The sequence below is a fragment of the Saimiri boliviensis genome, chromosome 10, assembly GCF_048565385.1.
Source record: "Saimiri boliviensis isolate mSaiBol1 chromosome 10, mSaiBol1.pri, whole genome shotgun sequence".
NCBI lineage: Eukaryota > Metazoa > Chordata > Mammalia > Primates > Cebidae > Saimiri > Saimiri boliviensis.
The window spans coordinates 56,792,183-56,819,640 of record NC_133458.1 but is presented as its reverse complement, the minus strand read 5'-3'; the positions used below and the strand labels follow the sequence as shown (position 1 = coordinate 56,819,640).

Sequence of the window (27,458 nt, the reverse complement as noted above, 5' to 3'; positions counted from 1 at the left end):
TATCACAGTAGTATGTAATATGCTACTTGGAAGAAAGCACAGGCTATGCACAGGACACTATTTGGATAAAGTGTAGAAAGGAATGGGGAAGTAGTGAAGAGATCACAGGTGATGAAGAGCATTAAATGGGAGCCGAACTTATGTTTAATTTTATTGACAAATCAGAGCCAATGCAGATCAAGGCACAAAAGGCGATAGGGCCACAGTTCTATGTTGGGATACCTAACCTGGGTTTTCTGAGAAGAGAGAAATGGGAGATGAGGAATTTAATTAATAAGCCATTTCAAGAAGTTTAGCAAAGACGGGAATTCAGTAGGTAGTAACAGGAATAGAAAGGTAAACAAACAAAAAACAGATGTAAGGCATTGTAGATCTGTCAGTAAATTGAAATGGAGATGAGGAATAGGAAGAGTTCTACCTATTCCTCATCTCCATTCCTAAGTCCTGTGGGGCTTACAACCTACATGGCAGGTTCATAGGTGCAGCAAACCACTAAGGCACATGTGTACCTATGTAACAGACCTGCACGTTCTGCACATGTGTCCCAGAACTTGAATTAAAGAAAAAAAAATAAAAGTTCCAAATGGCTAAAAAGTTCCCCACTAAAGGAATAAATAATCATGGTACTTAGTAGGTAAAATGGCAAAGTCAGGGGTGAGAACTACTTTAAGGGGAGAATGATGATGAACTTAGTTTTGAATATAATGAGTTAAAGCAGGGAATGAATTCTCAGAAAGGGATATCAAGCAGGCAATTCCAAATGTGGCATCACATCTCATAACATGTAGCAGGGAAAACTGGAGCTTTTGGAGTAGCTGAAATTGTAAACAGAGCATAGAAAAAGAAGAAATGAAGATTAAACAGACTGATACTTAAATTCCAATCAAAAATGTACTTAGCCAATAGGTTTGTAAAATTTTAAAAATTTAAATTTATTAGGATTAGTTAACACAATTACACAGAATAAAGTTCAGGATTTCATTAACGATGGTCACCAATATGTGCTTCTTCGTGGCTTTTTAAACCATATTTCTCATGATTCAAATTTATTCATATTATAGTTGAATTTCATACATAGCTTCACAATGTGGATATTACAGGTCCATCAGTAAAATTAATGAAAACATATCTTTCATGAAAGGCACATAAAGAATCTAAGCTAACACATTTAAGGAACTTTGACAACTTTGAATTTCTTTACATTACAAAGGAGAAAATCCTCCAAATGAAACAGGTATGACTATATTTTATGGTTACATACATACACACACACATACTTTAACAAATATACTTCAACCCAGTGACAACACGTAACTTAGAAACTACTTACCAACAACGTGTACTGAAAGACTAACTTTCCAAGATGAGTGAAAAAAGGGAGGTTGGGTGGGGAGTGCTGTTCATTTTGCTGAAACAAGGTCACAGAGATGACACATCATGAATAATCAAAAGAAAATTATTCTATTAAAGCTCAATATCTAGCTGATATGTAATACTTACTTGAGCATACATATAGTCACTGACATATTAAATACTATTACTCATTTTCTAAGTGTAATTGTCCATTTCATTCTCAGAAATGATAGTATAATTGAAAAAGAAATAAAAACTCAAGGAAGTGGAGAAATTTGAAAATCTAAGGGAAAAAAGTAATTTTAACATAGTGTGATAATTACAATTCAAACTAGTTATATGTATGAATTTAAATATTGCATTATATCGGCAAGAGTATTCAAAGATCCTTATCTTCTAAACAGGAGCTATTATGTATGCTAGGTACAAGAGACTCCTCAAGGGAAATACACAAATGAATGTCTCAAAATTCATTATGCCCACAGGTTTTTTACCCACAAAAATGCTCTTAGGATCCCTCCAAACTTAGTTAAAAACAAAAAAATGTAGTTATTTAAGGTGTATAAAAATTAATATGACATCACCTTTGAGGTGACGCATTAATATCAGCCAAATATTAAAATTCAGAGTGAAAAAAGTGAATAAAAACTAAGTGTTTACAATAAGTCTAAGATAGTCTATCCTCAAAAATCTGAAATTTTAGTTTTTCAAACCAAATCTAATGTGGAATCTGATGTAAACTTAAATTATTTTATTTTCTTAAAGTAGGAAAAATCAAAATGCATACAATGTTTAAATAATTGATCCAAAGGCATGTATATTCATCTTAAGAACATTTCAATAAAACACATAGAATTTAAAGAACAAACCATGTTATTAAAATAGTCTGTGCAATGTTTGTACAAATAACATTTTTATTAATACAAGTATACATATAATCAAGATAAGGGCTGTAATGTTTCCTAATATTAATTACTGTACTTAAAAATTTACAGGACATGAACATAAATAAAGCTGCTTAAAACTGGCAAACATAGTAAATAGTCTGTCATTCAGTACAAGGAATATTTATGTTATTTCCAAAGCCATCACCCTAGAATCCTAAGTTGCCACTCTTAAAACCTAAAAATAATATCAAAAACTAAAGTCATAAATACATGTATACATACATTTGCATATTTACACTTATGCAGAAATCATCAATATACTAGAGCCCAGCTTTAACACTGTCCTTCAATTTCACACTGCAGGACCATCTGTCACATTTAAGAAAGGTCCTTCTGTTACTTTCAGTTAAAAAAACAAAAACAGAACTTTGGTCAGGTCCCAGATGCATTTGCCTTATATTACATTCTGTGTTGCTGCAAGACTCTAGTCTACAGAGATCCATATATATGTACTCATTTGGTTTGAAAATGCATTTTACCATTAACTGCAAAACTTAGAAGAGACCGCAATCTTTTAGATTATTTTTTATGATGACATCTGTTACAGCATCAAAAACAAACTGCACATTCTTAGTATCTGTGGCACATGTGAAGTGGGTGTAAATTTCCTTTGTGTCTTTTCTTTTATTGAGGTCTTCAAACTGACATTGAATATATGCAGCTGCCTCTTCATATGTGTTTGATCCTGAGATGGAAAAAGGAAACATAATGCAAAAAGCTAAAATAACAAGTATACTGCTTAAAATACTGAATTCAGTTTCATACATTTCAAACTGAAGTCAGTTTCATACAGTTTCATTCATGGACTCCTTAGCTGTGCTTTCCCTTCTAGAATGGGAGAGACTATTTATTCTAAATGAAAAACATTCCATGTTAATTACGTTTAATGACTGTAAGTTATCCCTAAATTTAAACAAAAAATTTCCTCTACATGGCATTCCATGTTCATCATAATCTTTGTTCCTGCCTCGATCTCCAAATGCCAGATCTTTTTCCCTCTTACCCTTTGTTCTCTACACCCCAATTCAGCTGCTTGATGACAGCATGCTATTTCAGTTTTGGCCCAATGGTAGATCAAGAAATGTTGGCTGAATGCTGATCAGTATTTTTACCTCCCTTTTCTATATATATGTTAATTAGCATTCTTCACTCCTTTTTCTTTATTCAAAAATTGTGCCAAGGTCTACAATCACGTTTAGGAGTATGAGGTTACCAAAAAGTGAATGACACACTCTGGCTCTCAGGTTACTGACTAAAGACTTCCTCTGAGTACAAACCCTCCAGAAATTGGCAATATCTGGAGATAATCACACACACACTCTGACCCCACAATTCAGTTTCTGGATGTACACTTGACAGAACTGTATATCACTGAAGACATATAATAAATAAGAATGAAAGTACTACTGCTATACTCAATAATATAAATTAATTTCATAAGCATACTATTGAACAAAAGCTAAATGCAAAAAGATCATATACTGTATGATCCAACAATATTTGAAAATGAATTGGTAAGGACAAAAGTGTCACCAATTATCTGTGGCACATGTGAAGTGGGTGTATATTTCCTTTGTGTGCTTTCTTTAAGGCCTTCAGTGATTATCCGTGAGGAATCAGTGATTACTCTGTGTGTGTATATGGGGTTTGAGTGTATATGTGTGTGCTGGGGTGAGGGTATGACTGCTTAAGACTGAGAGGAGGCATGATGGGGCTTCTGGGGTCCTGAAGCTGTTTGGTTTCTTGACCTGAGTTTCTAGACATTGGCATGCTCACCTTTAAAAATGCACTTATGCTGAGGGTGTGTGTGTACGTATGTATGTATGTACATAATACTGTAATATACATTAATGTATATAATAAAATGGCATATGTAATGCTTCAATGAAGAAAACTGAATTTCTTTGGAAAATAATTGTCTAAACCCCTCTTTTGTACTAATAATCCAAAATTACCTGCCAGGCTTTCAAGGTCCTCCACTACCCAGCCTACCCTGCCGTGCCGTTCTAAGATCCTCTCCTCCACACCGACGCTCACCCCACGTCGTGAGGACCCAATATGCAAACTGCCAGCTGTGGTACTGCGGTACTTCCTCTTCACTCTACTTCGCCGGCTGAGATCTCTGCTTGCCTTCCTATTTGCTCAAAATTGGCACTCCATGTAACTTCTCCTAATTAATCAAATCTAGCTGGGTTCACTATCATTAAAAACTTTTTCCTCCTCCTAGAAATAACTATTTCAGTTTTTCTTATACTGCTTTATAGAGACTTAAATTCTTTTTCAGTGTTGAGTCTCCTAAACTAGAATGTGAACTGTTTTTTGTTTTTGTTTGTTTGTTTGTTTGTTTGTTTTTGAGACAGAGTTTCGCTCTTGTTACCCAGGCTGGAGTGCAATGGCGTGATCTCTGCTCACCGCAACCTCCGCCTCCTGGGTTCAGGCAATTCTCCTGCCTCAGCCTCCTGAGTAGCTGGGATTACAGGCACGCACCACCATGCCCAGCTAATTTTTTGTATTTTTAGTAGAGACGGGGTTTCACCATGTTGACCAGGATGGTCTTGATCTCTTGACCTTGTGATCCACCCGCCTCAGCCTCCCAAAGTGCTGGGATTACAGGCGTGAGCCACCGTGCCCGACCGAATGTGAACTCTTAAGAGTAAACATCATACCCCACCAGCCCCTACACTCCTTTTATAGCTTATAGGATCCAATATAATACAATGTGACAAATACCCACAGGAATGTTGTTTAATGTGCTATGACAGCATAGATTATGAGATTTTTATTAGGGATAAAAAGGTAATAAAGCTATAGTCTTTGAGTAAGTTTACATTTTAACCCTTTATATCACTAGCAATCATATACTTTGAATAAGTTTACATTTTAACCCTTTATATCACTAGCAATCATATACTTTTAAAAATCAAATTATATTAAATAGAAGTTTTATAGTAAGTTTTGTTCTCCAAAATTTTAAAGCAGTCAACAGCATCTTGTTGGCCCACAGAAGCTAATGCAACTGCTAAATTAAAATACATTTCAGCCAAACAGCTTACATTCAGTGTATACGTCAATTTGCTCTATATATCCTAGGCAGCTAGCCAGATTACACTAAAAGCTACAACATATATGAATAAACATTCTTCAATCTGATTTTAAGTCTTAAGAAAAGAATGGCAAAGCAGGGACAAGAGGGTAAACATGATAGATTTTTTTTTTTTAAATAGGTGATAGAATTGTTCTGAACAAAGGTTAAGTAGGTGATAACCAGGTTCAAAAGTGAGGAACTGGGAGGCTGATGACACAATCAAAAGGGAAAGACAGGAAAGCTGAGAGGGGGAAAAAAAAAGTTCTGTTTGAGCTTTGGGTGCTAACAAACAAACAAACAAACAACGAAGCATGTATGTTCAAGCAGTTGGTAACGCAAACCTAAGGCTCCAGAGAGAAATTAGGGTTGACTACACCATTTAACCTATTGAGAATAGATATGACTATGAAAGGACAGAGAGCTAAGATGACATGACTGCAGATGAAATTGGTGAAGTGGCAACATAGAGTAAAAAGAAGAGGAGGAGAAGGACAACACAGGAGCAGATGAACAGGAGATAATTCAAGTGAGTTGTTTAAGGGCTACACAGGGTTCTTCCATAGCCACAGGAAACTGAGAGTTCAGGCTGAAGCAAGAAGGCACTGAATCAATACTTAAGGCATGCAATGGAGATACTAAATAATAATTTTAACTCTGGGGATGTGAAAGAATTATGTAATATTCTTTTTGTGCAAAGATTCTGAAATCAGGTATTCATATTAACTTAAGCAAAGCACACGCAAAAATTCCTAAACACACTGTCTACTTGGCAAGGGAAGAGCTAACAAGCGTATCCCTAGTTGCTCTGAAATCCTTGTAAGTATATAATATTTATGGATTCATTCGGGGAATCTGGTAATATGAATTAACACAAAAATGGCTACATCACAGAAAATGATAAAAGTACACTGAAAAATATATTCAAATAAGGAAAAAATTCAGCCATCTTGATTCTGGATAACGTCAATCTATTCCTAACAAGCACAGAAAATGTTACTGAATATGGTGATTTAGGACTATGACTTTCAAAAAGAAAGCAAAGTTTTAAAGTAAGCAACTGTGTGAAATTATTTTGAACTGGAAGCATAACTTCCCAGTACACAAAAAGAGCTGTAACAATAAGTAACATGATTATATTTACCAAATAACCCTCCCCTTTTGGTTCCAGTGAATATTTCGTTAAATGTAGCCCAGTTGTTAATGGTCTAGGAGCAAGAGGACAATGGACTTGGGTCTGGAATGGAATTCTGGCTTCATTAACCCCTGGTATTCTCATCTGTATGGGTGGGGATACCAGAGCACTGACATCACAGTATTGTCTTAACATTTCCTGTAAATGGCAGTAAATACTCATCTTACAATTTACTCAACACAAGACTGAGGAAAATTTTGTTTATGAAGAAACCAATTTTTGAGACTTAAAAAAAAAAAAAGGAGGAGTGGGGTGAGAGTAAGTAAACACTTCAAACTATCTAGATTTGGAGATTACATAAACCAGTGATAGACAAACTCCCTGTTTTCTAAGGCATATCGAGTGCTCTTCACTAAAATAAAATCTTACTCCACTTGATACGTAAACCAGATGAAAACTGAGTTACTCTGCTTTAATGAAAAAGTGATAAGGTTCTAGGTGGGGGGGCAGTAATTAGTTTTGTTCCCTCCCTCATCTCCACCTTCAACAGCAACCCAGGAGGTGCTCCAAGGAACTGAACTAAAATCAATGTTTCAGCCCAACTCCTGACTGCACAGATGAAACACTAAGACCTAGGTGAACTAACTGCCTTGTTCAAGATCAAAAAGCTAATTATGGAAAAGTGAGGACTGTATTTCAGGTCCACCTTTCTCATTCAAGGGAATTCTCCATTGTAGAAAATTAAAGTTACCATTAACAGTCTCATACCAAATCAGGCTTCTTGTGAAACCTTGCCTACCTTTCTGGAAGAGTTAGCTGCCTCACAGATTCCGTCTTTATTATCCTCCTTACAATAATGTTCATGTTCTATTTTAGCAGTAGATTGCACTGCTATTGCTTGTTGTTTAAGTGTGTCTGTCTTTGAGATTAGACGGTGAACAGAGACATGTCTTCTTCATTGTAAATCACAGAGTACCTGACATAAAATCTGATAACTGGATTTAAAAAAATCATATTTTAACTTGGAGTCATCACTAAAAATTATCTAACAGCTTTTCCATAAAATTAATACATTATGTTCAGTAATTTCATCCACATTTTAAGGAAATATTTGTGCTCAAATGAAGTTTGATAAATAATATCCCTTAAAGTTGTAAGAATCACTAGGCCAATAGATTCAAATTAACTACTGAATTCTTGCCTCAGGGGAAGTTTCACTTAGAAATATGTAACTTGACGAGTTATTTCCAGAAAAGTAAGATACCTGCATATTCTGGATAGCATATAGTGAGAGGGCTCTTTTTGATTTTTTCTTCAAAGAGATCCTTCTTGTTGAGAAAAAGTATAATAGATGTATCTGTAAACCACTTGTTGTTACATATGCTGTCAAACAGCTTCATGCTTTCATGCATTCGATTCTGTAACAGAAAAAAAAAAAAAAACAATTTGTCACTAACAGCAAGGATTTTTGAGGACTATTTTAAAAAATAACAGCTGTAATAAAACAGAGTTTGGTCTGTTGAAAAATATATAACATATCACAAAAATACATTTCTGCCATTTCAGAACAAACAGACTTTCACTTTAGGTGAGATAAGTGTCTAATCAACTTTCATCACTTTTTGCATTCAGCTTTCACTTGCTGAGTGCCCACTACATGTCATGCACTGTGCCAGGGAACATCCTGCTACAGGTCGTTATAATCTAGGGATGTGAAGTGTGAACATGTGAAAAGAAATGGCTTTGTCATCGAGTTCATTTTGTCTTAGTTTCCATTAAAAGATAAATCAAGGTTTTTAAAGATTAATAAAGTTGAACAAGCTAAGACCCAATTAGCCCAATACTCTAAATATTATATTAAATATAAATATTGGAAGGACACTTCCAATTTCTGTTTCTTGATCTTCCAGGATCTATGCTCAAAGAGGGCACCGATACATTTTACAGTGCTGAAATGAGAGAATGAACATGTGGTGTTGCACTGCACCTACTGCACTATAATTCATATACTTGCTTTTAAAAATACAATCGTCCCTCAGTATACTCAGGGGGATTGGTACAAAGACCTTCCAAGGGTACCAAAATCTGCATATACTCAAGTTCAGGAGCTGGAAAACCTGCTATATAGGAAAAGCTGGCTCTTTGTACACTCAGGTTTCGCTTGGTTGAAAAAAAATCTCATATAAGGGGACCCATGCAGCTTAAACCCCTGTTGTTCAAGGGTTAGCTGTACAAAACTGACATTTCTACTCCTTTTTCCCAAGTATGTAGTACAGTTAACTTAAAATGACGAAGTTTTACACATTTCTATTTTAAAACATTTCCCCCATGTTGATGGTACATTGAAACATATCTAAAAATTACAGGGCAGCAACAAAGCATAACATATATTAAGGATTTACTAAAGTAACAGAAGTAATTAAGAAAAGGAAACCGTGGACTACTATGTAACTATACTTCCATTTGCTATGTAGATATTAGATACAGAAATGCATCCTTAAGCTTACAGGGTTGAGGTGACATTGACTCTCCATGTTTTCCTTTTCCTCAAGATCCACCTGTGCTTCTCTAGTATATTTCTCTTTTATTACACAAACAGCAAAGTTAGAGGAAAGACCCTGTGCTTTAAGATTATTATCGACATTAGAAAGAATTTCTTAAAAATTTTTCTCAGAAAAATTCTTGGCAGCATCTTCAACTCTTCATGTTTCACGCTCAACTCTTAAAGTAGTTCTACTTGCCATTTCTTCATCTTCAGCTAGAACCAGGTCGTAGTCACTCAGTGCTACGCAGAAGATGATTGCTGTCACTCCTTCGAAGCAATGAATCCACTTCTTCCGCTCAGATCGCTGACCTCCCACATCAAACATTCTGTGAAAAGAAACAAGTTGACATCACATTAAATGTTCAAAAAGCTCCGAGGAGTTCTTAAATGCTAACAAAAAAGCTCCAAATAGTTGTGGAAATGTGTGATGAAAGGAAGGACAGAAGGACTTTATGGGAGGAAAACAGTGTCACAAACCGGACTTCTCAAAAGTGGAAAAAGAACTGCTGGTTTTTAAAGTTTTTGAAGGGAGGGTATCTCTAAAACAAAAGCAAAACAAAAATACCCTAAAAAAAAAAAAAAAAAAAAAAAAAAACTAAACTAAACATTAACACACATGAAGAACACTTAGAACATTAAAGCAAACACAAATGAATGGACTGCATTCTGTGTAAACACTGAGAAGTCACATGAAGCAACTGGGGAATGCAGAGATCAAAGAGTAAATATTCCATTTGCCACAGTCACGGAATGTTGAAGGCAGAGAACAGAGACCTTCTCTCCTCCTACTACAATATGTCCTTTTGGCTCAGAAGTAATAAGCAGTGCTTTGATGTAAAGAAGAAATCATTCCCAGTAACAAAATGTAGGGCAAGCAAATAAAATTCAGATAGGGTAAAACAGGTTTGCATAAAAAGTAAAATCATGATACATTACAAAATGAGAGAACTAAAATATAAAATAAGTGATCCTATTGAATGGCCTTAACATTTAGAATGAAAAAAACCTCAATTTTTATACAATATGCAATAGTGAACCACTGTAGGTTAGTGAACAAAGTAGCAGCAAAATCAAACAATATAAAGATAATAGTCTATTCTTTTTCTCTTGTAAGACTTTATAAAGCTAAGCAAAAGTTAAAATTTGCATAGACTACATTATGCAACCTAGAAATAACCACTTATATAATGAAAACACTATGCGAACTGGTACATTTTTAAAGGCTCCATTTATCTAGATGGTGCACTAATTAAAATAGTTCCTATTTAATTCCCAGGCAAAAAGAATTTTCCCTACAGAGCAGTACTGGCCTATAAACCAAATCTGAGTACATCAACTAGTATTGTTATTTTTATCATCATTTAAGCGGGCTTCGTTTTTTGGTTTAGCTAGTACACTGTTCATTAAATTCAGGTAAGCAATATAACAAAATGTTTCTACCACAAAATAAATCAAAGAGTTAAGATGTAAAAAGCATAGGTGGTAACAAAGATCTAACAAGAACAAAATAAATGATAGTAAATTAAAATGATTCAAATTGGGTTACCATTTGCTAAAATGCCCAGGAACACAATTTGAAATTAACTTGACTGAAAAGATAGCATATCTTAGATAATTTCTCTGGTCAGATGTTACATATACCCTGTCTATCCAATAGCAGATATAAATAACAACCCAAATAACTCTAGCTTACATTTTCTCTCTGTGACGGTATAGTTGTGTGTTACCTTGGCTACGCCATCATACATTTATCTAGGTTTTATTTAATCAAACACTTCAGACGTTGCTGTGAAGCTATTTTATAGAAACGGTTAACCTCTACAATCAGTTAACTTTAAGTAATGGAGACTGTGTTCAAGAATTTAACAGGCCTCAATCACTCTACAGGCCAAAACCGGCAAAAACTGAGGTTTCCCAGAAGAAAATGTAATTCTTCCTCAACAACGTCATGACAATTCAGGTCCACGTTTGCTGACCTACCCTACAAACTTCAGACTTGCTAGCCTTCATAATCCCATAAACCAATTTCTTTAAATAAACATAACCTAATGGATCTGCTTTTCTGGCGAATACTGACCGATAAAACTTTTAGCGCTGAGAGTGAGGTGCTATTCTAACAAATACCTAAAAATGTGGAAGTGACTTTATAATTGGGTAATATGTAGGAGGTGGAAGAAAATTTAAGCATTTGACAGATAGGAAAACTAGATTGTCTTGAAAAGACTGCTGGTAGAAATTGGGAGAAAAACGTAAGAGCTCAGATGGAAATACAACTGGAAAGAAGCTTCTGTTGTCTTCGAGAATACATGTATCATTGTGGACAGAATGTTGGTAGATATATGAATGTTAAAGTAGCTTTTAATGAAGCCTCAGAAGGAAATGAAAACATGTTATTATATACTACAGGAAAAACAGCCCTGGCTGAACTGTATTCCAGTGCTGAGTGGAAGGTGCAACTTCTAGGCAATGAACTTCAACATTTAGCTGAGGAAAGTTGCAAGCAAAGTGTTGCAGTTTCCTCTTTGCTGCTTACAGTAACACGAGAGTGGAAGAGATAAACTAAAAAATGAACTATAAGCTAAATGGAACCAGACACACACAGAGAAGGAGGCCATGGGATGATAGGTAGACAACGGTCATGGAAAGAACTTGAAGTCTAAGCTAGCAGTTCGCAAACTTTGGTGTGATTCAGAATATGAGTAGTCAGATCTTAATCAGTCTGGGCACCATCATTTTGAGAATCAATTATTCCCAAGCCAACTAATTAATCCAGAAGCAACAAGGACTGAGAAACTGATATTACAAATGATCAAACTAATTAAGTTTGTTGGAATTCAGAGAGAGCTAAATGAAGGTAACAACCAGAGGAAACACTAAGTTTTATCACTACTTTTGTTTTCCATATAATGGTAGATAAAAATGTACAAGCATTATTCATTCCACTACACCTATATTAGAAATACCTTATTTTATATACTGTTAAGTCCTGAACTTCTATTAAAAAAGAGCAAAAATATAGTATGTTCTCTTTCATATGAAACGATGAGAGTTTAAACCAACATCGCACAGGAAAATGAATTTGAGTTTTCTTAGGGATTCTGAAGGGTGGAGTGGAAGGAGATGTTGGACATGCTGAGATGTGCGGATTTATGCCTCAGACTAGCATCTAACACCCTTGTCACCCAAACCAACTGGTACAAAGCTAGCTAACCATATATGGATATCAAACTCATAAACTGGATGTTGTATTCCAAAATCCGTAACACATTTCTAGTACTACAGAGACAAAATAGAAATTTATCTTATATTATAATTTTAGGGTAGAAAGAATGCTTAACTCTGTATCTGGCAAAAAAAATAAATAAAATGAAATTGCTGATTCTTTAATTAAAGCAAAATAGTCCACACAGACACTGGCCATAAATACCTAGACATAGGGATAATAAGGATTCTTAGATTATGATGCTGTATTGCTTCATTTTGAATTTGTTAATACCAGTAATTTTTTAACGTGAAACTGAAATTTTACTCAGCAGTTAAAATTAAACAAATGATTACAATATGAAGAGCACCAAAAAACCACAAGATAACCATACTCAAGCGTTCCCAGTAGAATTATTCTAAATGCATTTCTGCTCTCACTCATCTGAGGCTCATTTAACCTATAAAAAGCAAAGTTGAAACCATATGGTAGCAATGATAGTAATTTAACAGAATTCAAAATCCAAAATAAGACAAAGTTTATCTGAGGTTCCTGACAAACCTGTGTTTATCTTTAAGTCAGCAAATAAAAACAGCAACTAAATTACAGATCAACCTCAACCAAGAAGCTTAAATGGAGTACGATAAATGAACCTCCTGGAAGGATAATGCTGAGTGTCAACTTTACCGAATCCCAGTATTTGCTGAATGTTGAAATGACAAGTTTGAAAAACCTAGACTGGAAGTGGAAAGTATGGTTCTGAAATAAATGTTTAAGAGTGGACCTGACCAAGATGAAAAGTGAATTTTACATAGTCAGACTGCCTTAAGTACCGAATAACTGATTTTAACATTTGCCACTGCCACTTAGTACCATTTATAGAGTTCTCACTTACATAACATTTTTCATAGGCAATAACTCATTTTATTTTTAAGCCTCTAACACAGAGCACAACTGTAATAGCCTGTTAAGAAGCTTAACCAGGTTTACCCAAATACTTATTAGGGGAACTTACATCTAGAATCTTTACTTGCTAACTCCAACTCCAAACTTTTTCTCCTGAAGTAATACTGGTTAGAAACACAGTAGTTCCCACTTAATTCCTGATTTCACTCTCTGCAGTTTCAGTTACCTGTGGTCAACCAAGGTCCAAAAATATTACAGTATTTTGAGACAGCGAGACCATATTCACATAACTTTTAATTATAGTATGTTGCTATGATTGTTCTATTTTAGTATTAGTTGTCAGTCTCTTACTGTGTGGAATTTATAAACTTTATCATAGGTATGCATGCGTATGAAGAAACATGGAGCATATAAGGTTCAGTAACTCAGCAGTTGCAAGCATTCAAGGGGGTTCTTGGAACGTATCCTCAAATAACGGGAGACTACTTAAGCCATTACCTGACCATAATTTAAGTTTGCCTTAGAACATAATATTTAAAACAAAGTGAGCAAAACCAAAATTAGAATCTAAGGTATACTAAGTTAAAAAAAAAGTTGTAAGGCCCAATCTAATAGTGAACTTCCTTGTCAATAAAATGACCTCTTACAGTTTTAAGATAAAATGACAATATTCGCTAGATCAGACATCTGATTACTTGAAATCAGAGTACTGAGTTTGTTTATTTGATATTATAGAAATAGTAATGAACAGACTAAAAGAAAGTAAATGCTTTCACTAACAGTTAATGACAGCAGCATAAAATGTCCACTGAGGGCTTTTCTTAGAAAAAAATGAAAAGCGGGGGGAGGGGGCAGCATACGCAAAACCACAGCATGCATTAAAGCACAAAGCTAATGTTGCCAGATAAATTAATTATGACCTAGATCTTTGTTTAAGAGAGCAGGTCAATGTTTGTTTTTTCAGGAGAAGTAGCCATGAAAAATTGAAATAAAGCTTTAGTTCTCTGGTAAATTCAATTACATGAACCACTGATATATCAGTGACAAGTGATAGTAACAAATGCATTAAATTTAAAACACTTACGGAAGCAATCAGAAGTATCATTGCATATAATTTAACAGTGCTCACTAATTTTAACAGTGAGCTTTCTTTATGAGGTGAACTGATAATTTTTTTCCACAAGAAACCTTTTTTCCAAGATGATTTTAGAAATTCTGCTTTATTATTATGACCATTTCAGAGCAATAGAGTTGACTGAAGCAAAGCCTAATCCATAATTCATAGTAAAGATTTATTTAGAATGATTATGTTGAACCATATAATTTTTAATGAAAAAAAAAGACAATTTCAATAAAGATATGGGACATTCCGTTTGCAAACCAAATGCAGATAAATTATTTTCAGCAAACAGAATGACCTAACAGTTTATTGCTATTTTTGCTTTTGTAATCGTTTTTTTTAAAAAAATTCCTGGTACTGTGGGGATGGCGCTGGGTTAAGAAGATACATACACAATCTTGTAAAGAGTGAATTTCTACAAAAAAACCAGAAACCTCCACTAAACATAATCTTAAAAAAAATCACAAACTGATAAATGATTTATCTAATCCTTCATTGTAATTAAAAGCTGAAATTTGGAAAAACATAAAATATTAAAATTTTCCTTGAAAAACAGATCATGAACACCTTTTCTTATCCAATTTTCTGTGGTGACAACTGGAGCGTGCTCAATTTGGGTCAATGTATCTCTAAAGCTCTGCAGCTGTGAGATGGGATCTAACTGATAACCATGACTGAAGTGGCAATCTTCCTTAAAAATCAATCTTAACTTTGTTGGGTTACAAACAAACAGAAAAATCCCTACCCGTTAAACTTAAAAGAACAACAACAACAAACTCCTGTAAGTCTAACACTCATTTAACGTTATCATTTTTACTATTTTCATTTCCAGGACTATTTACTAGTGAATTCATAAAAATTAGACATTGAGTTCAGATGGGCCTCCCAACACTGATCAAGGGCTTTGGGTTTGGTGTGTTTGGTGTTCCTTCAACTGAACACTCAACTGGCACTTAGGACATGTGACATTTTAAATGAATGTGAATTATAAAAAACTAGCAGATTTTAAAAAAAGAAATTCTACCAACCTCTTTATTTAGATTCAATGTACTGAAACAAATAATACTGAGAAGCAAAAAAGAAACATCTGCATTTTTTAATTGGAATTTTTTGCATCAAGTAACACTACAGTAGTCTTAGATTTCTATGAAAACACAGAAGTTTTGTTTCAGTAGACCATCCTGTGATTTATTAATGTACGTATCTTTACACAGGCTACATAATTTCTTTTTCCATGATTGAATTACTACTTTAAGAAATGACAAATAACAGTATAGACTTAATTTAGGCAATTTTGTTTTGAGTGAACAATGAAATGTGTAAGTGGAGCATTTTAGAAGAAGAAAGTTATAGTAATCACTAGCAGAAGACATGGAAGGGAAACAGATTAAAGTAACTGGCCATGAAGGCTGTAGAGATAAAACAAGAATCAGCAAATGAAAAGATTATATTCCATCGTGTTTAAGTCCAACAACTTTCCTCATACCTTGGAAACTGTTATTAAATGGAAAAAAAGAAAAGCAGTTTTGTAAATTTGAATGTGATGTTTTATTAAACCTTCCTGAGCCTGGTTCATCATAAAATGAGGGAACTAGAACATGCACTTCAAGACCCCTTGCATTTATAAAGGCTACAATTCAGTGCTTTTCTGCACAGACCTCACTAAGCTGATATTCAGTACACCTTAAATTAAATGCATATTTCTCATCATGAAATCATGCATAAACTAGTTCCTTCATAGGGAAGATATGTTCCAGGAAAGAAAACTTTCCATGAAAAAAATTTTAAAGGTGCTCCTTTCTTAACATTTTTATAAACACCTATGCTATCCATAAAACTTGCTCTCTTTTTACCTAAAAATAGATGGCAACACAACAAAAACACAGTATATTAGAGTAGAATTTTCTGTCTAGAAACAAAAGCCAAAAACTACTTTGTTTGAGTCACTGTAAAAACTACAGGCAAAAAGTGATTTGCCTGGCTAGTTTTTCTTAAATAAAAATATTCCTCTCAGGAATGCTTTTTTTGACTTCCTTTACCCAAAAATTCTTTGGTCCAGTCATCTGAACAAAGTTTTTTTCTTCTAACTATAATTACCAACTGTAAAAATGCTGTAAACTTTTATTATACCTTTTATTTGTTTTTATTGTACTTTAGGTTCCAGGATATATGTGCAGATCATGTAGAATTGTTGCACAGGCATACACATGGCAATGTGGTTTGCTGCTTCCATCCTCCCATCACCTACATCTGGCATTTTTCCATGTTATCCCTCCCCGACCTCTGCACCCACCTCCCACTGTGCTATCTCTCCCTTGGCCCCGCCAATAGACCCCAGTGTGTGATGCGCCCCTCCCTGTGTCCCTGTGTTCTCATTGTTCAACAATTGCCTATGAGTGAGAACATGTGGTGGTTGACTTTCTGTTTCTGTGTCAGTTTGCTGAGAATGATGGTTTCCAGATTCATCCATGTCCCTATAAAGGGCACAACCTCATTGTTTTTTATGGCTGCATAGTATTCTACGATGTATATGTGCCATATTTTCCTTGTCCAGTCTATCGTCAATGGGCATTTGGGTTGGTTCCAAGTCTTTGCTATTGTAAACAGTGCTGCAATGAGCATATGTGTGCATGTGCCTTTATAACAGAATGATTTATAATCCTTTGGGCATATGGGATTGCTGGGTCAAATGGAATTTCTATTTCTAGGTCCTTGAGGAAGTGCCACACTGTCTTCCACAATGGTTGAACTTCTTTACACTCCTACCAACAGTGTAAAGTGTTCCTATTTCTCCACATCCTCTCCAGCATCTGTTGTCTCCAGAGTTTTTTAATAATCATCATTCTAACTGGCATGAGGTGGTATCTCAATGCGGTTTTGATTTGCATTTCTTTAATAATCAGTGATGATGAGCATTTTTTCATATGTTTGTTGGCCTCATAAATGTTTTCTTTTGAAACGTGTCTGTTCATATCCTTCTCCCATTTTTGGATGGGTTTTTTTTGTAAATCTGTTTTAGTTCTTTGCAGATTCTGGATATTAGCCCTTTGTCAGATGGGTAGATTACAAAAATTTTTTCCCATTCTGTTGGTTGCCCATTCACTCTAATGATTGTTTCTTTTGCTGTATAGTAGCTCTGGAGTTTAATTAGGTCTTATTTGTCTATTTTGGCTTTTGTTGCCAATGTTTTTGGTGTTTTAGTCATGAAGTCCTTGCCTATGCCTATGTCCTGAATGGTTTTGGCTAGTTTTTCTTCTAGGGTTTTTATGGTGTTTTTAAAATAGCTTTTATTTCTAAAGCAATATGTTTTATATCTAAATTTAGAAATCATGTTTCAAAGCTACTCACTTAAAATGAAGATCTTTGAAAGTAAAATGGGTTTCAACAATTCCTGTAGTTTTCACTCTAGTTCTAAGAACATCTTGTTGAGTCGGGATATAATTTGGTTGAGCTATTCTGTCCAAGTCATTCAAATAGCTGAAAACATTAAACAAAACAACATGTTAATAGTAAATACAGCCAATAAAGATAATCCAAAACAAAAACTGAATCGCATTTCAATATATGCAATAATCTGAAATCAATAAAAGGTTTAAAATTTCTGGGTAAAGATATAAACCAGTTTAAGCTTGCATCTTATATAACTCCAATGGAAACAAAACTGTTTACACCTCTGCAACCATGAAGCTCTTTTAGTATTTCTAAATGTGTACTTTATTTCTTAGAGACAGTTACTGGTAATTCAAAGAAAAGACACTAGCTTAAAAAAAAAAAAAAAAAAAAAAACGAATACACACTGTAAGTTTGTTTCTTAGAGTCTTTATCACACTTTTTGGATATAGCATTGTGTTTATGATCCAGACATCACTCTTTTTTATTAAAGATTTTTAAAATCTTAATTTTGGGGCAGGTTGTGATGAAAACTCTACCCAAAGGCTGAATAAGAGTTTCTTTTCAACCAGTCTTAAGTTACATACAGGAAAACAGCACATACTCCTTTACTGCTCTGAAAATCAATACACATTTTAGTCACTCATGTAATAGTCTCTGCCACTGGTGCTATATATGTTGTGATATAAGAATGCAGTAGTATCATACCATTCAATGTAAGAGAATAAATTAATTTTTTGTCAAATTGTATGGTACAGTCAGTAATTCACAGAAAGTGCAGTATGGAGAGATTAATCTGGACCTAGGTGATTAAAGAAGGATTCATTTGCATTTCTTTAATAATCAGTGATGATGATAGTAAGGATGGTAAGGGGTATAAACAGAAACATAAATAATGGGATGGGCAAAATGGAATGACATTGCCCCAGGAGAAGCTGTAAATCAGTATGGAGATGGGAACAGGTGTATGTTCTTTCTTGGAGAATAAGGGCACTTGTAAGCTATATAGAGCCTTAAATAAGGAGTTTGGAATGAGTCCTAAGGTCAGCTGATGTAGACAGTATCACCACAGCGTTTTTATTACAAGAGCTGTAAGGTGACTGATAACATAGAAATAAAAAAAATGTTTTAGACAGTTTAGTGTATGTATGTGCTCATTATACTAGAATACATAGAGAGATGACAGCTTGAGTTACCTGTATTGTATTTACTGAATTTAAGAGAATCTTATTATCACATTGTTGATAATCTTCCAGTACTTTCTCTGTGCTTTTAATTCCAAATGTTTACTGTAAGAAAATCCAATTTAACAAATCAAACAAGCCATGGCAAGATTTTACTGCCTCTTTAAAATGATGAACTACTCTTACTTAAAATGTACTCTAACTACTCACAGATTTCTTTGCTCAAAACTGCTATAGTTCAAAAAAAATCTCTAAAAATAATATTTTAGTAAGACAAAGAAGAAAAGCAGGCACTGTAAGAAGCTCTGACTGTTTTAAATGATTACGAATATAAAGTGTGAACTGGTGGCTACTCAGTCCTAAGGGACAATTTGACTACATCTTACCATCCCTAGTCAAGAACTCATAAATCAAGATGCCCTCTAATCACTACAGAGAAAAATGTTTCTATGACTTTCTTCATTCCTAAAAACCAGCCACATTAGTGCCATCTTAAGGTCACAATCACTAGAAATAAAATAATGAAAAACAAAAGCAACATATTTTTCATTTTGTAATTTTAATTTTTTTTCTTTGAGACATGGTCTTGCTCTGTTGTCCAGGTTGGAATGCAGTGGCAGAGACATGGCTCACTATAGCCTCAACCTTCTCGGGTTGGGCGATACTCCTGCCTCAGCCTAGCTAGAACTACAGGCATGGACCAACATGCCTGGCTATTTATTTATTTATTTATTTTTTTTTCACTTTTTGTAGAGACAAGGTCTCAGTATGTTGCCCAGGCTGGTCTGGAATTCCTGATCTCAAGTGGTCCTCTCACCTCAGTCTCCCAAAATGCTGGGATTAAAGGGCATGAGCCACCATGTCTGGCCTACGTTTTTATTAACTCATGTCCAAGTAGTGTGCACCGGAGAGAAGGTCTTGGACAAGAGACTGAGAGAGTCTGGAAGATTCCCCAGATGGTGAGAAAGAGAACTTCAGTCTGTCATTCCCAAGTTGCGCTGTTTAATTATTGAAAGAGCTCCTTTTGGTGAGCTCAACTCAAAGCATCGTCTCATAATAGTGATTCCCGCTTAAATCTTTGCAGATGCTGGTGGTGTCAAAGCAAATATGGTTTAAGAGTTGTGTTCTTCCTCTAAGTATTTTTTCTAATTTGTCTTCTAGAGCTTCTGTGATGTCTGGTTTGTTAATTCATTCATTATTAAACAAGATCATATTGAGTGATGACTGTGTCAGGCTATGGGAATACAGTATTAGGTAAAAACACATTACTGAATTTACAATAAAATGGCAGAGACAGAAAACAAATATTCACAACATAAACAGAAATAAAATAATCTCAAAATAAATGTAAAGCTGAAGAAAAAGTACATTGTATTAGGAGTATCTAAAACTGGAAAGCAAGGACCAACTAAGTGTGTCAAGGAATATTTCTTTGTATAGGGTATGATACTATTTGGAATATGATACATATTCTACGTGTATATGCTGTATATACATGTATAAACAGCATAATATATATGGTTAATGTATTTTAGTGTAAAATGTTAAAATGTAGATATTTTTATACAGGTTATAAAGTTTGTTGTCAGTGATAAAATATTCAGTATTTCTTTCATAAACACACTAAATCACACAACATATGCGACCACGGTTGTGCACCACCATGTCTGGCTAATTTTTGTATTTTTTGTAGAGCTGAGGGTCTCGCTGAGTTGCCCAGGCTGGTCTTGAACTTCTCAAGTGTTCTGCCCACCTTGTCCTCCCAAAGTGCTGGGATTACAAGCAATGAACCACCTCACCCAGTCCCCCTGATTAGGTTTTAACACAACTTGCTTTGCAAACTTTCTGGGGCTACCACCTGAGAAATCAGCTCAGATTTTTCTTCCAAAAAACTGTACTTAAATATCTGGAAACAGTATCAAATACAACAGGGCAGAGACACAATTGACAATTTTCATATACAGAGCTATTTTACTCAGTGAAAAATAGCTTGGAGTCACCTTGCACGCCTTCAAAAAATCACTACTCACAGTACCTGTCATTGAACAAGTAACGCTTCTCAGGCACTACTAGCACAATGAAAAGAACTCAAATCAGTTACACTCTCATTAAGATAGCTCAAAGTAAATTAGAAATACAACCCAATTCAGAGTTACAATTACTTTCTTGACCATTCTGCATGTTTCAATTAGAGTTACATAGCATGAGTCTCGAGACACTATTGAACACATAGGAAATATCATTGCCATCTATCTATCTATCTATCTATCTATCTACACACACACACACACACACACACACACACAAACACACACACAGAGAAAGTTTTAAAATACTGTCATCTTGAATAACCTAAGTTGTATAAGAATGTGTCAGCCAATTCTGCAATAAAATTGACTTGGAGGTATTTTTGATTTGCAAGTGATTATTCATGATAGTTTAGTTCTGAAGTTATGATTACTTACTATGCTGCAGAATCATTAAGCTGGTACTCTCGGGATCTGTTGAAACAGGCTTGTACACCACTATCTTTCCACAATCTCTTTATAACTCCAGCAAGTTCTGCAGTCATAAAGCCTTCTTCAGCAGCTCCAGCTAGCACAAAGAGTTGGCGCGCATCATCCTGAACATCAAAGGCCATTTTTTTAAGTAAAAAGGGATACGTTAGAGATAAAAAGTACAAAGGAGACCATTACACAGTTAAAACAAACAAACCAAAAAAAAAAAACAAAACAAAAACAAAAGGCAAAAGTGAATTTCCTTGGTTTTTATTAAAGTGTCATTACTTTTTGTCCTCTAAGGCACCACTTAAAAATTGGCTTGATGAAAAGATAATCATATATCATACACCTATGTTTTGTAGTGTTAGCAGTATCTGTCAGGGTACCGGGAAGCTGGAAGAATGACTAAGGTTCCAGCTCATAAAGGGGACATTAACCAATTATTCACTAGTAGTTTGTTGTGTATTGAAGATGATCATTTTAGGGAAAACAGAAGAAGAACCTATCCTCCCTCTTCAAAATGTTTCTAAACGAAGAAACACAGCTTTTAAAGATTGGAGATACATGAATTAAGTGTTAGCTTTCCTACATACTTTGTAGTTGCAAAAATAAATTCAGAGAAGGGGGATATGAACGTGGAGTGGGAAAGGCCAGAAGACTTGTTTCATACAATGGTCTGAGATTTTCAGGAGATCTTCATGAATAGACATATTAAAATCAATGGGGCAGAAGTTGGGGGCAGGTGTTTTGTTAGTCCAGGCATAGAAAACAAAAGTAAGCACAGCTTTGGAGTAGAAATACTCATGATATACATAGAGGACAATATGTAAAAATTTCTAAATGAAAAGATGCTTTATATAAAGTTAACTGAACTGCTTAAAATTTGAGGCTACTCATATTTGGTTATTCTGATCCACAAGTAATCAACCACTGTAAATCAGCATGTGGTCCAAGAGAAATATAATGTGCACCACTAATACAATCTACCTTTTCTAATAGCTACATTCTTTAAAAAAGCTTTTTTTTTTAAAGCTAGGTGAAATGATTTTTAACAGTATATATAACCTATGTATAAAAATATCAATTCATTTATATGTAATAAATATACAATTACTATATTTCACATTTTTCATACTTATTACAAAACCACAGTAGACACATGTTAAGGACTCAAGAGCCACATGTGGATAGTAGCTACCACACTGGATAATATAACTCCAGTTTCCAAGTAATAACACAGTTAATTAAAAGCACAAAACAATAAACAAACAAAAAAACCCAGATGTGAAGTTTCTTTCTTCACAGAGATTCTCCATAACTTGAGATGTGTAGCTTAAACTTAACTGGGTGGACAATTCTTAATTTGTCTCAAGGGAAATTCTTCCAAAGTACTGTAGCAGATGCTTATAAAGTGATGGCACACATTATTATAAGGGGTATAGAAGAGAAGCAGCATCTGGTGACACAGGCTAGCAGAGTGTACTAGCTGACAATATAAATTCATGCTGTTGCCAATTTGTGAAACATTTTCTTTTCAGCTGGAACCCATCATGAAAAATAATTAAGTCTCTCAGCATGAGAACATATTATTCAAGCATATGCTTCCCTTTTTAGCAAATCACAAGAGTAATGCATGCAAGCAAGCAACACGTGCATGATATCCTTAATAAACCTCACATAATACGGTTTCAAGTCATTCTTAGCACCATTAGCGTAATTCCAGTAAACAATTATTCAATTACCCAAATTATTACCTATATATGAGAAATTTCTGAATCTGACCATTTTTATTTATTAAATTACATCAAACATAACCTATTTTAGAAAAGTACTTTTCACTTAAGTTTTTAAATGAGCTTTCATTATGATATCTTTATTCAATTTCAATAAAGTTTTTTGACCAAAAAAAAAAAAGCCTAATGCCCTCCAGTATGGGGCATAAGATCATAATCTTTTCAAACTTTCCAGGAATAGGTCTGAAGAAAAGACATAAATTTTGGAAGCTATAATTATAAACTGGATTCTCTCTGTAGCATTAAAAAAAATGTTTCTTTTTCACAATTCCACATTTAAGTGAGATGATGCAATATTTTTCTGTGTCTGGCTCATTTCACTAAGCATAATGGCCTCCAGGTCTCCCCCACAACCCTCGCCGCCCCCCCAAAAAAAACAAAAAACAAAACCCACAGTAACAAAAATAGGTCAAGGTCAAATATACAAAGAGAACAAACCAGTAGTTATGGTTATGGGGTGGGGAAAGAGAGGAGGGAGGAGAAAGAGAAAATAGGGAGATATATTTAAAGGATACAAAGTAGGAGATATGCAGCATGACAAAGTCCAGAGAGTAGAGACTGAAGTACAATAATGAGGACTATAGCTAATTAAAATGTACTGTATTAGAGATTTTCATTAAATAGGTTTTAACTGCTCTTGTTGTCAAAAAAAAAGTAATTATGATGGATATGTTAATTTGCTCCACTGTAGTAACCATTTTACTATCTATGTGTATCTTATAACATCACGTTGTAAAGCTCAAATAATTTTTTTAAGCCTCTTTTCTTAAAACAAAACAAAACAAAACAAAACAAAACAAAACAAAACAAAACAAAACAAAACAAAACAAAACTTACTGAGATGATTCACTTCCACAGCATTACCAGGACACTTAGGTATGTCTGTAGATGAACTTTTAGGCAATAAATCTGAGTAAGAAAACATGGCTGAAATTATTCTACCTAATCTTCTGCATAAAAAGAACCCAAGGCACACAGAGGTTAAGTAACTTATTTAAAGTTCCATGGCTAGTCACTCAATCATACAGGTGAGTCACGGGTTCCTAAGTGGTCATTATCTAAAACAGAATAAATTTTAAAAACACAGAATGATGACAAAGATTTTATCTTGCAATGGAATGAGGTCTTTGCAAAATTTATGAGAAAGAAAATTACTTAACATTTATAAACATAAATGTAAGTGTACCAAAATCGTGTGATACGGGGTAGAAAAAGAATAGGGATTACTTAAGACTGGAGTTTGGTCAGGAGAATTACAGGTTAATAAAGCAGTTTACAGGAAGTCTTTGTGGTGTTGAAAAGAAAGAAACATTATTTGCCAGGCAATTATTTGACAGAAAAACTCTTTGGATGTAGCAAAGCTAAAATATTTTCAAATTACTAACAGCTAAATAAAAATAAGATGATCTAGAGAATGTAAATTCCAGTTCATATAACTGTGTGCTCTGAGGACTCAGAAAGGAGCTATGAAACACTATTTTGTCAAGAGGCAAATAATAAGTCCTCATTCCAAGCAGTGGTCAAGGAATATCTGGCATGCTGTACTTATTTAGTGACTACATATTTTATTTGAAGCTGTCACCCACTTTATGAAAATTCAGAAGAGTCCGCCTAGGATGGGAGGAGAAGACTTTGAGGGAGCATGATGGCTGGCATCTGACATAATCAGATGGTAAGAAAGAACAGAGTTCACTTTTAGGCACAGGGCAGAAAAAGGAGCATTCTTAGAGCAAAAGACATCAGATTTCATCTCAATAAGAGGAGTATTTTTTTTTTTTTAACAATCAAAGCCACCTAAAAAACAAAAGAGGGAAGGGGAATGAGAGACTGAGGTTTTAAAGCAAAGGTCAGATAACTAATGTATAGAGCAGACAGAATTTATGTATGAGGTAAAGAGTTTAAATTTAAAAACATCAGCAAGCCTTTCTAAAATAGGAGCTAAATAATATAGTAAGGAGTGTTAAAAATAGTGATACCTTTGAAATTTTGGTCATAGTGATAATATATATTTATGTCATAATTAATATATGTATTGATATTCTGTTTCAGTGGTTTAGTTTATTTCATTAATAACATTAGCCAATGATACTACTGCATACAATGTGAACTTACATGTTTTATCTACTATATTTCTATAACATGCATTATGTAACTCCTATACATTTAAGTTAGCTACATCGCTCTTACCAAAGTTAGCATACCCTTAAGGAAATCATAAGAACTTTAGTGGATTCATCACTCCATGGCACACGGCACCAATCTTAGTTGTTAAAGACTTGCTTTAAGGAATAAAGCAAATAAATGTAAAATACATTTTTTTCCTAAAAGCACAAATGTAATCAAAGTAAGAATGACTTAAGGCAATGAAATAGGAAGTCATTTTTCTTTTTTTCCCATAAGAATTATTAAAAGGGAGGAAAAGCCCAAAATCAAAAGTTAATTTTAACTAAAATGCAGAGATTTAAATTTTTAATTAATTGCAGTGAATTTAGCATCAAGTATGAGTTTCATTAAGAAGGGAAATTATTGATAAACACATACATTTATCTTATACATGTATAGATATATTTTTTCAAATTGGTAAAATGGAGAAATACTGCATTTAAGCGTTCTTTGTATTGACAAGAGAACTTGTCAAAAGCGATAAGGAATGTGAGGTAAGTGAAATGAGAGTAGAAATAAACTGTGCTAGAAGCACACGGTGATTTTTAACGTAGCTAATACGATTTGCCACATATTTATCAGTATTTCTCAGAATCAAAACAAACCGTTTCTTCATCTTAGTTTTCAAACATAAACCAGACTACTACTATAAATGATTCAAACATTCATGTGGAAAAAGCAAGTAAAAGTAACTAGGATCATTTTGAAAAAGACTGGGAGCACAGGGATGATATTATCAGGTATTAAAAGCCTACAATATGTAGGACAGTTTACTATGAAGGCAGATCCATAGGGAAAAAAGATCCCAAATCTGAACTCGTTACATGATAAATGTGGTAAAATAAATCAGTCAGAAAAGATACAATTAATCCAGTAACACTGGTGATAATTAGATAGCCAACTGAAGAGAAATAATGTACATCCTTACTCCATAAATGTAACAAAACACGCTTCAGACAGATTCAAAAACAAACACATAAACAAGTATTAAAATTCACTCCCTTGAAATTCCTCTTGCTTTAAAAAAGAGGATCAATATTTGGTAAATCTTTTGTTGAGAGAGGATGCTCTACATTTAAACACAATGGAAAAAGTAACAGGAAGATTTAAATTATTTTTAAATATAGTATTAACATTAATGGCAGTTAAGTAAAATGGGACTTACTAAACATTTTTATTAGTGGACAAAGGGTCAGTACGTATGTTCATATAAAAAGCAAACAGATCAACAAAACACAAGATTCCAAGCGAATGAATAAAGTGCAAAAGCCACGTAGAGAAATAAAAATATAATCAATAGACATGGAAAACTGTTCAACTAAATTAAAAATGAAAAATTCAAATTATACCAATACACGATTTACTAACAACAAATTAGCAAAGATTTTTAAAATACAAGACTCCTAAATTTTGGCTGCCCAGAGTGCTAAGAAAAGGCATTCCAAAAATTGCTGCAAGGAAGGTAAACTGATACAACCTTTCTAAAAAACAATCCAGCAAATCTGGCAGACAGACATGGACAAACTAATGAATGAAAGGAAATAACAAAGTTGTTGGAACAGAAAAGTGGCCATTATGCAGGAGCATATATGAGGCTTGGGGGGAGAAAGTTATTTAAGTCAATTTAAGATAAGGTTTCCTAACCCTCATAGCCTTAAGTATTTTAAATAAGTGCTTCTCAAACTGTGATGAACAACCAGTGTTATGCTTTATTTCATTTTCATTTGTTTCCAATCTATTTCATAATACTAGTAGAAAAATAAAATTAAATGACATACGAAATATAAATTTGTATTTTTTTTTTTTTTTTTTTTTTTTTTGAGACGGAGTTTCGCTCTCGTTACCCAGGCTGGAGTGCAATGGCGCGATCTCGGCTCACCGCAACCTCCGCCTCCTGGGCTCAGGCAATTCTCCTGCCTCAGCCTCCTGAGTAGCTGGGATTACAGGCACGCACCACCATGCCCAGCTAACTTTTTGTATTTTTAGTAGAGACGGGGTTTCACCTTGTTGACCAGGATGGTCTCGATCTCTCGACCTCGTGATCCACCCGCCTCGGCCTCCCAAAGTGCTGGGATTACAGGCTTGAGCCACCGCGCCCGGCCATAAATTTGTATTTTTAAAACTACCCAAGTTAACA

The 27,458-nt window shown here is 34.4% G+C and overlaps 1 protein-coding gene across 1 annotated transcript in view; it reads right to left on the bottom strand.

The window, feature by feature from the left end:
* Positions 1–907: 907 nt before the first annotated feature.
* Positions 908–27,458, bottom strand: part of GNAI1 (G protein subunit alpha i1) — an 84,841-nt gene continuing 58,290 nt past the window's right edge. The window contains exons 4-8 of the mRNA XM_039472878.2: positions 21,330–21,487; positions 17,639–17,767; positions 9,259–9,388; positions 7,782–7,935; positions 908–2,985 (exon numbers count right to left, since the gene is read on the bottom strand). Coding sequence (XP_039328812.1) covers positions 2,795–2,985; positions 7,782–7,935; positions 9,259–9,388; positions 17,639–17,767; positions 21,330–21,487 — 762 coding nt within the window. The 3' untranslated portion in view covers positions 908–2,794. The remainder of the gene's footprint in view (positions 2,986–7,781; positions 7,936–9,258; positions 9,389–17,638; positions 17,768–21,329; positions 21,488–27,458) is intronic.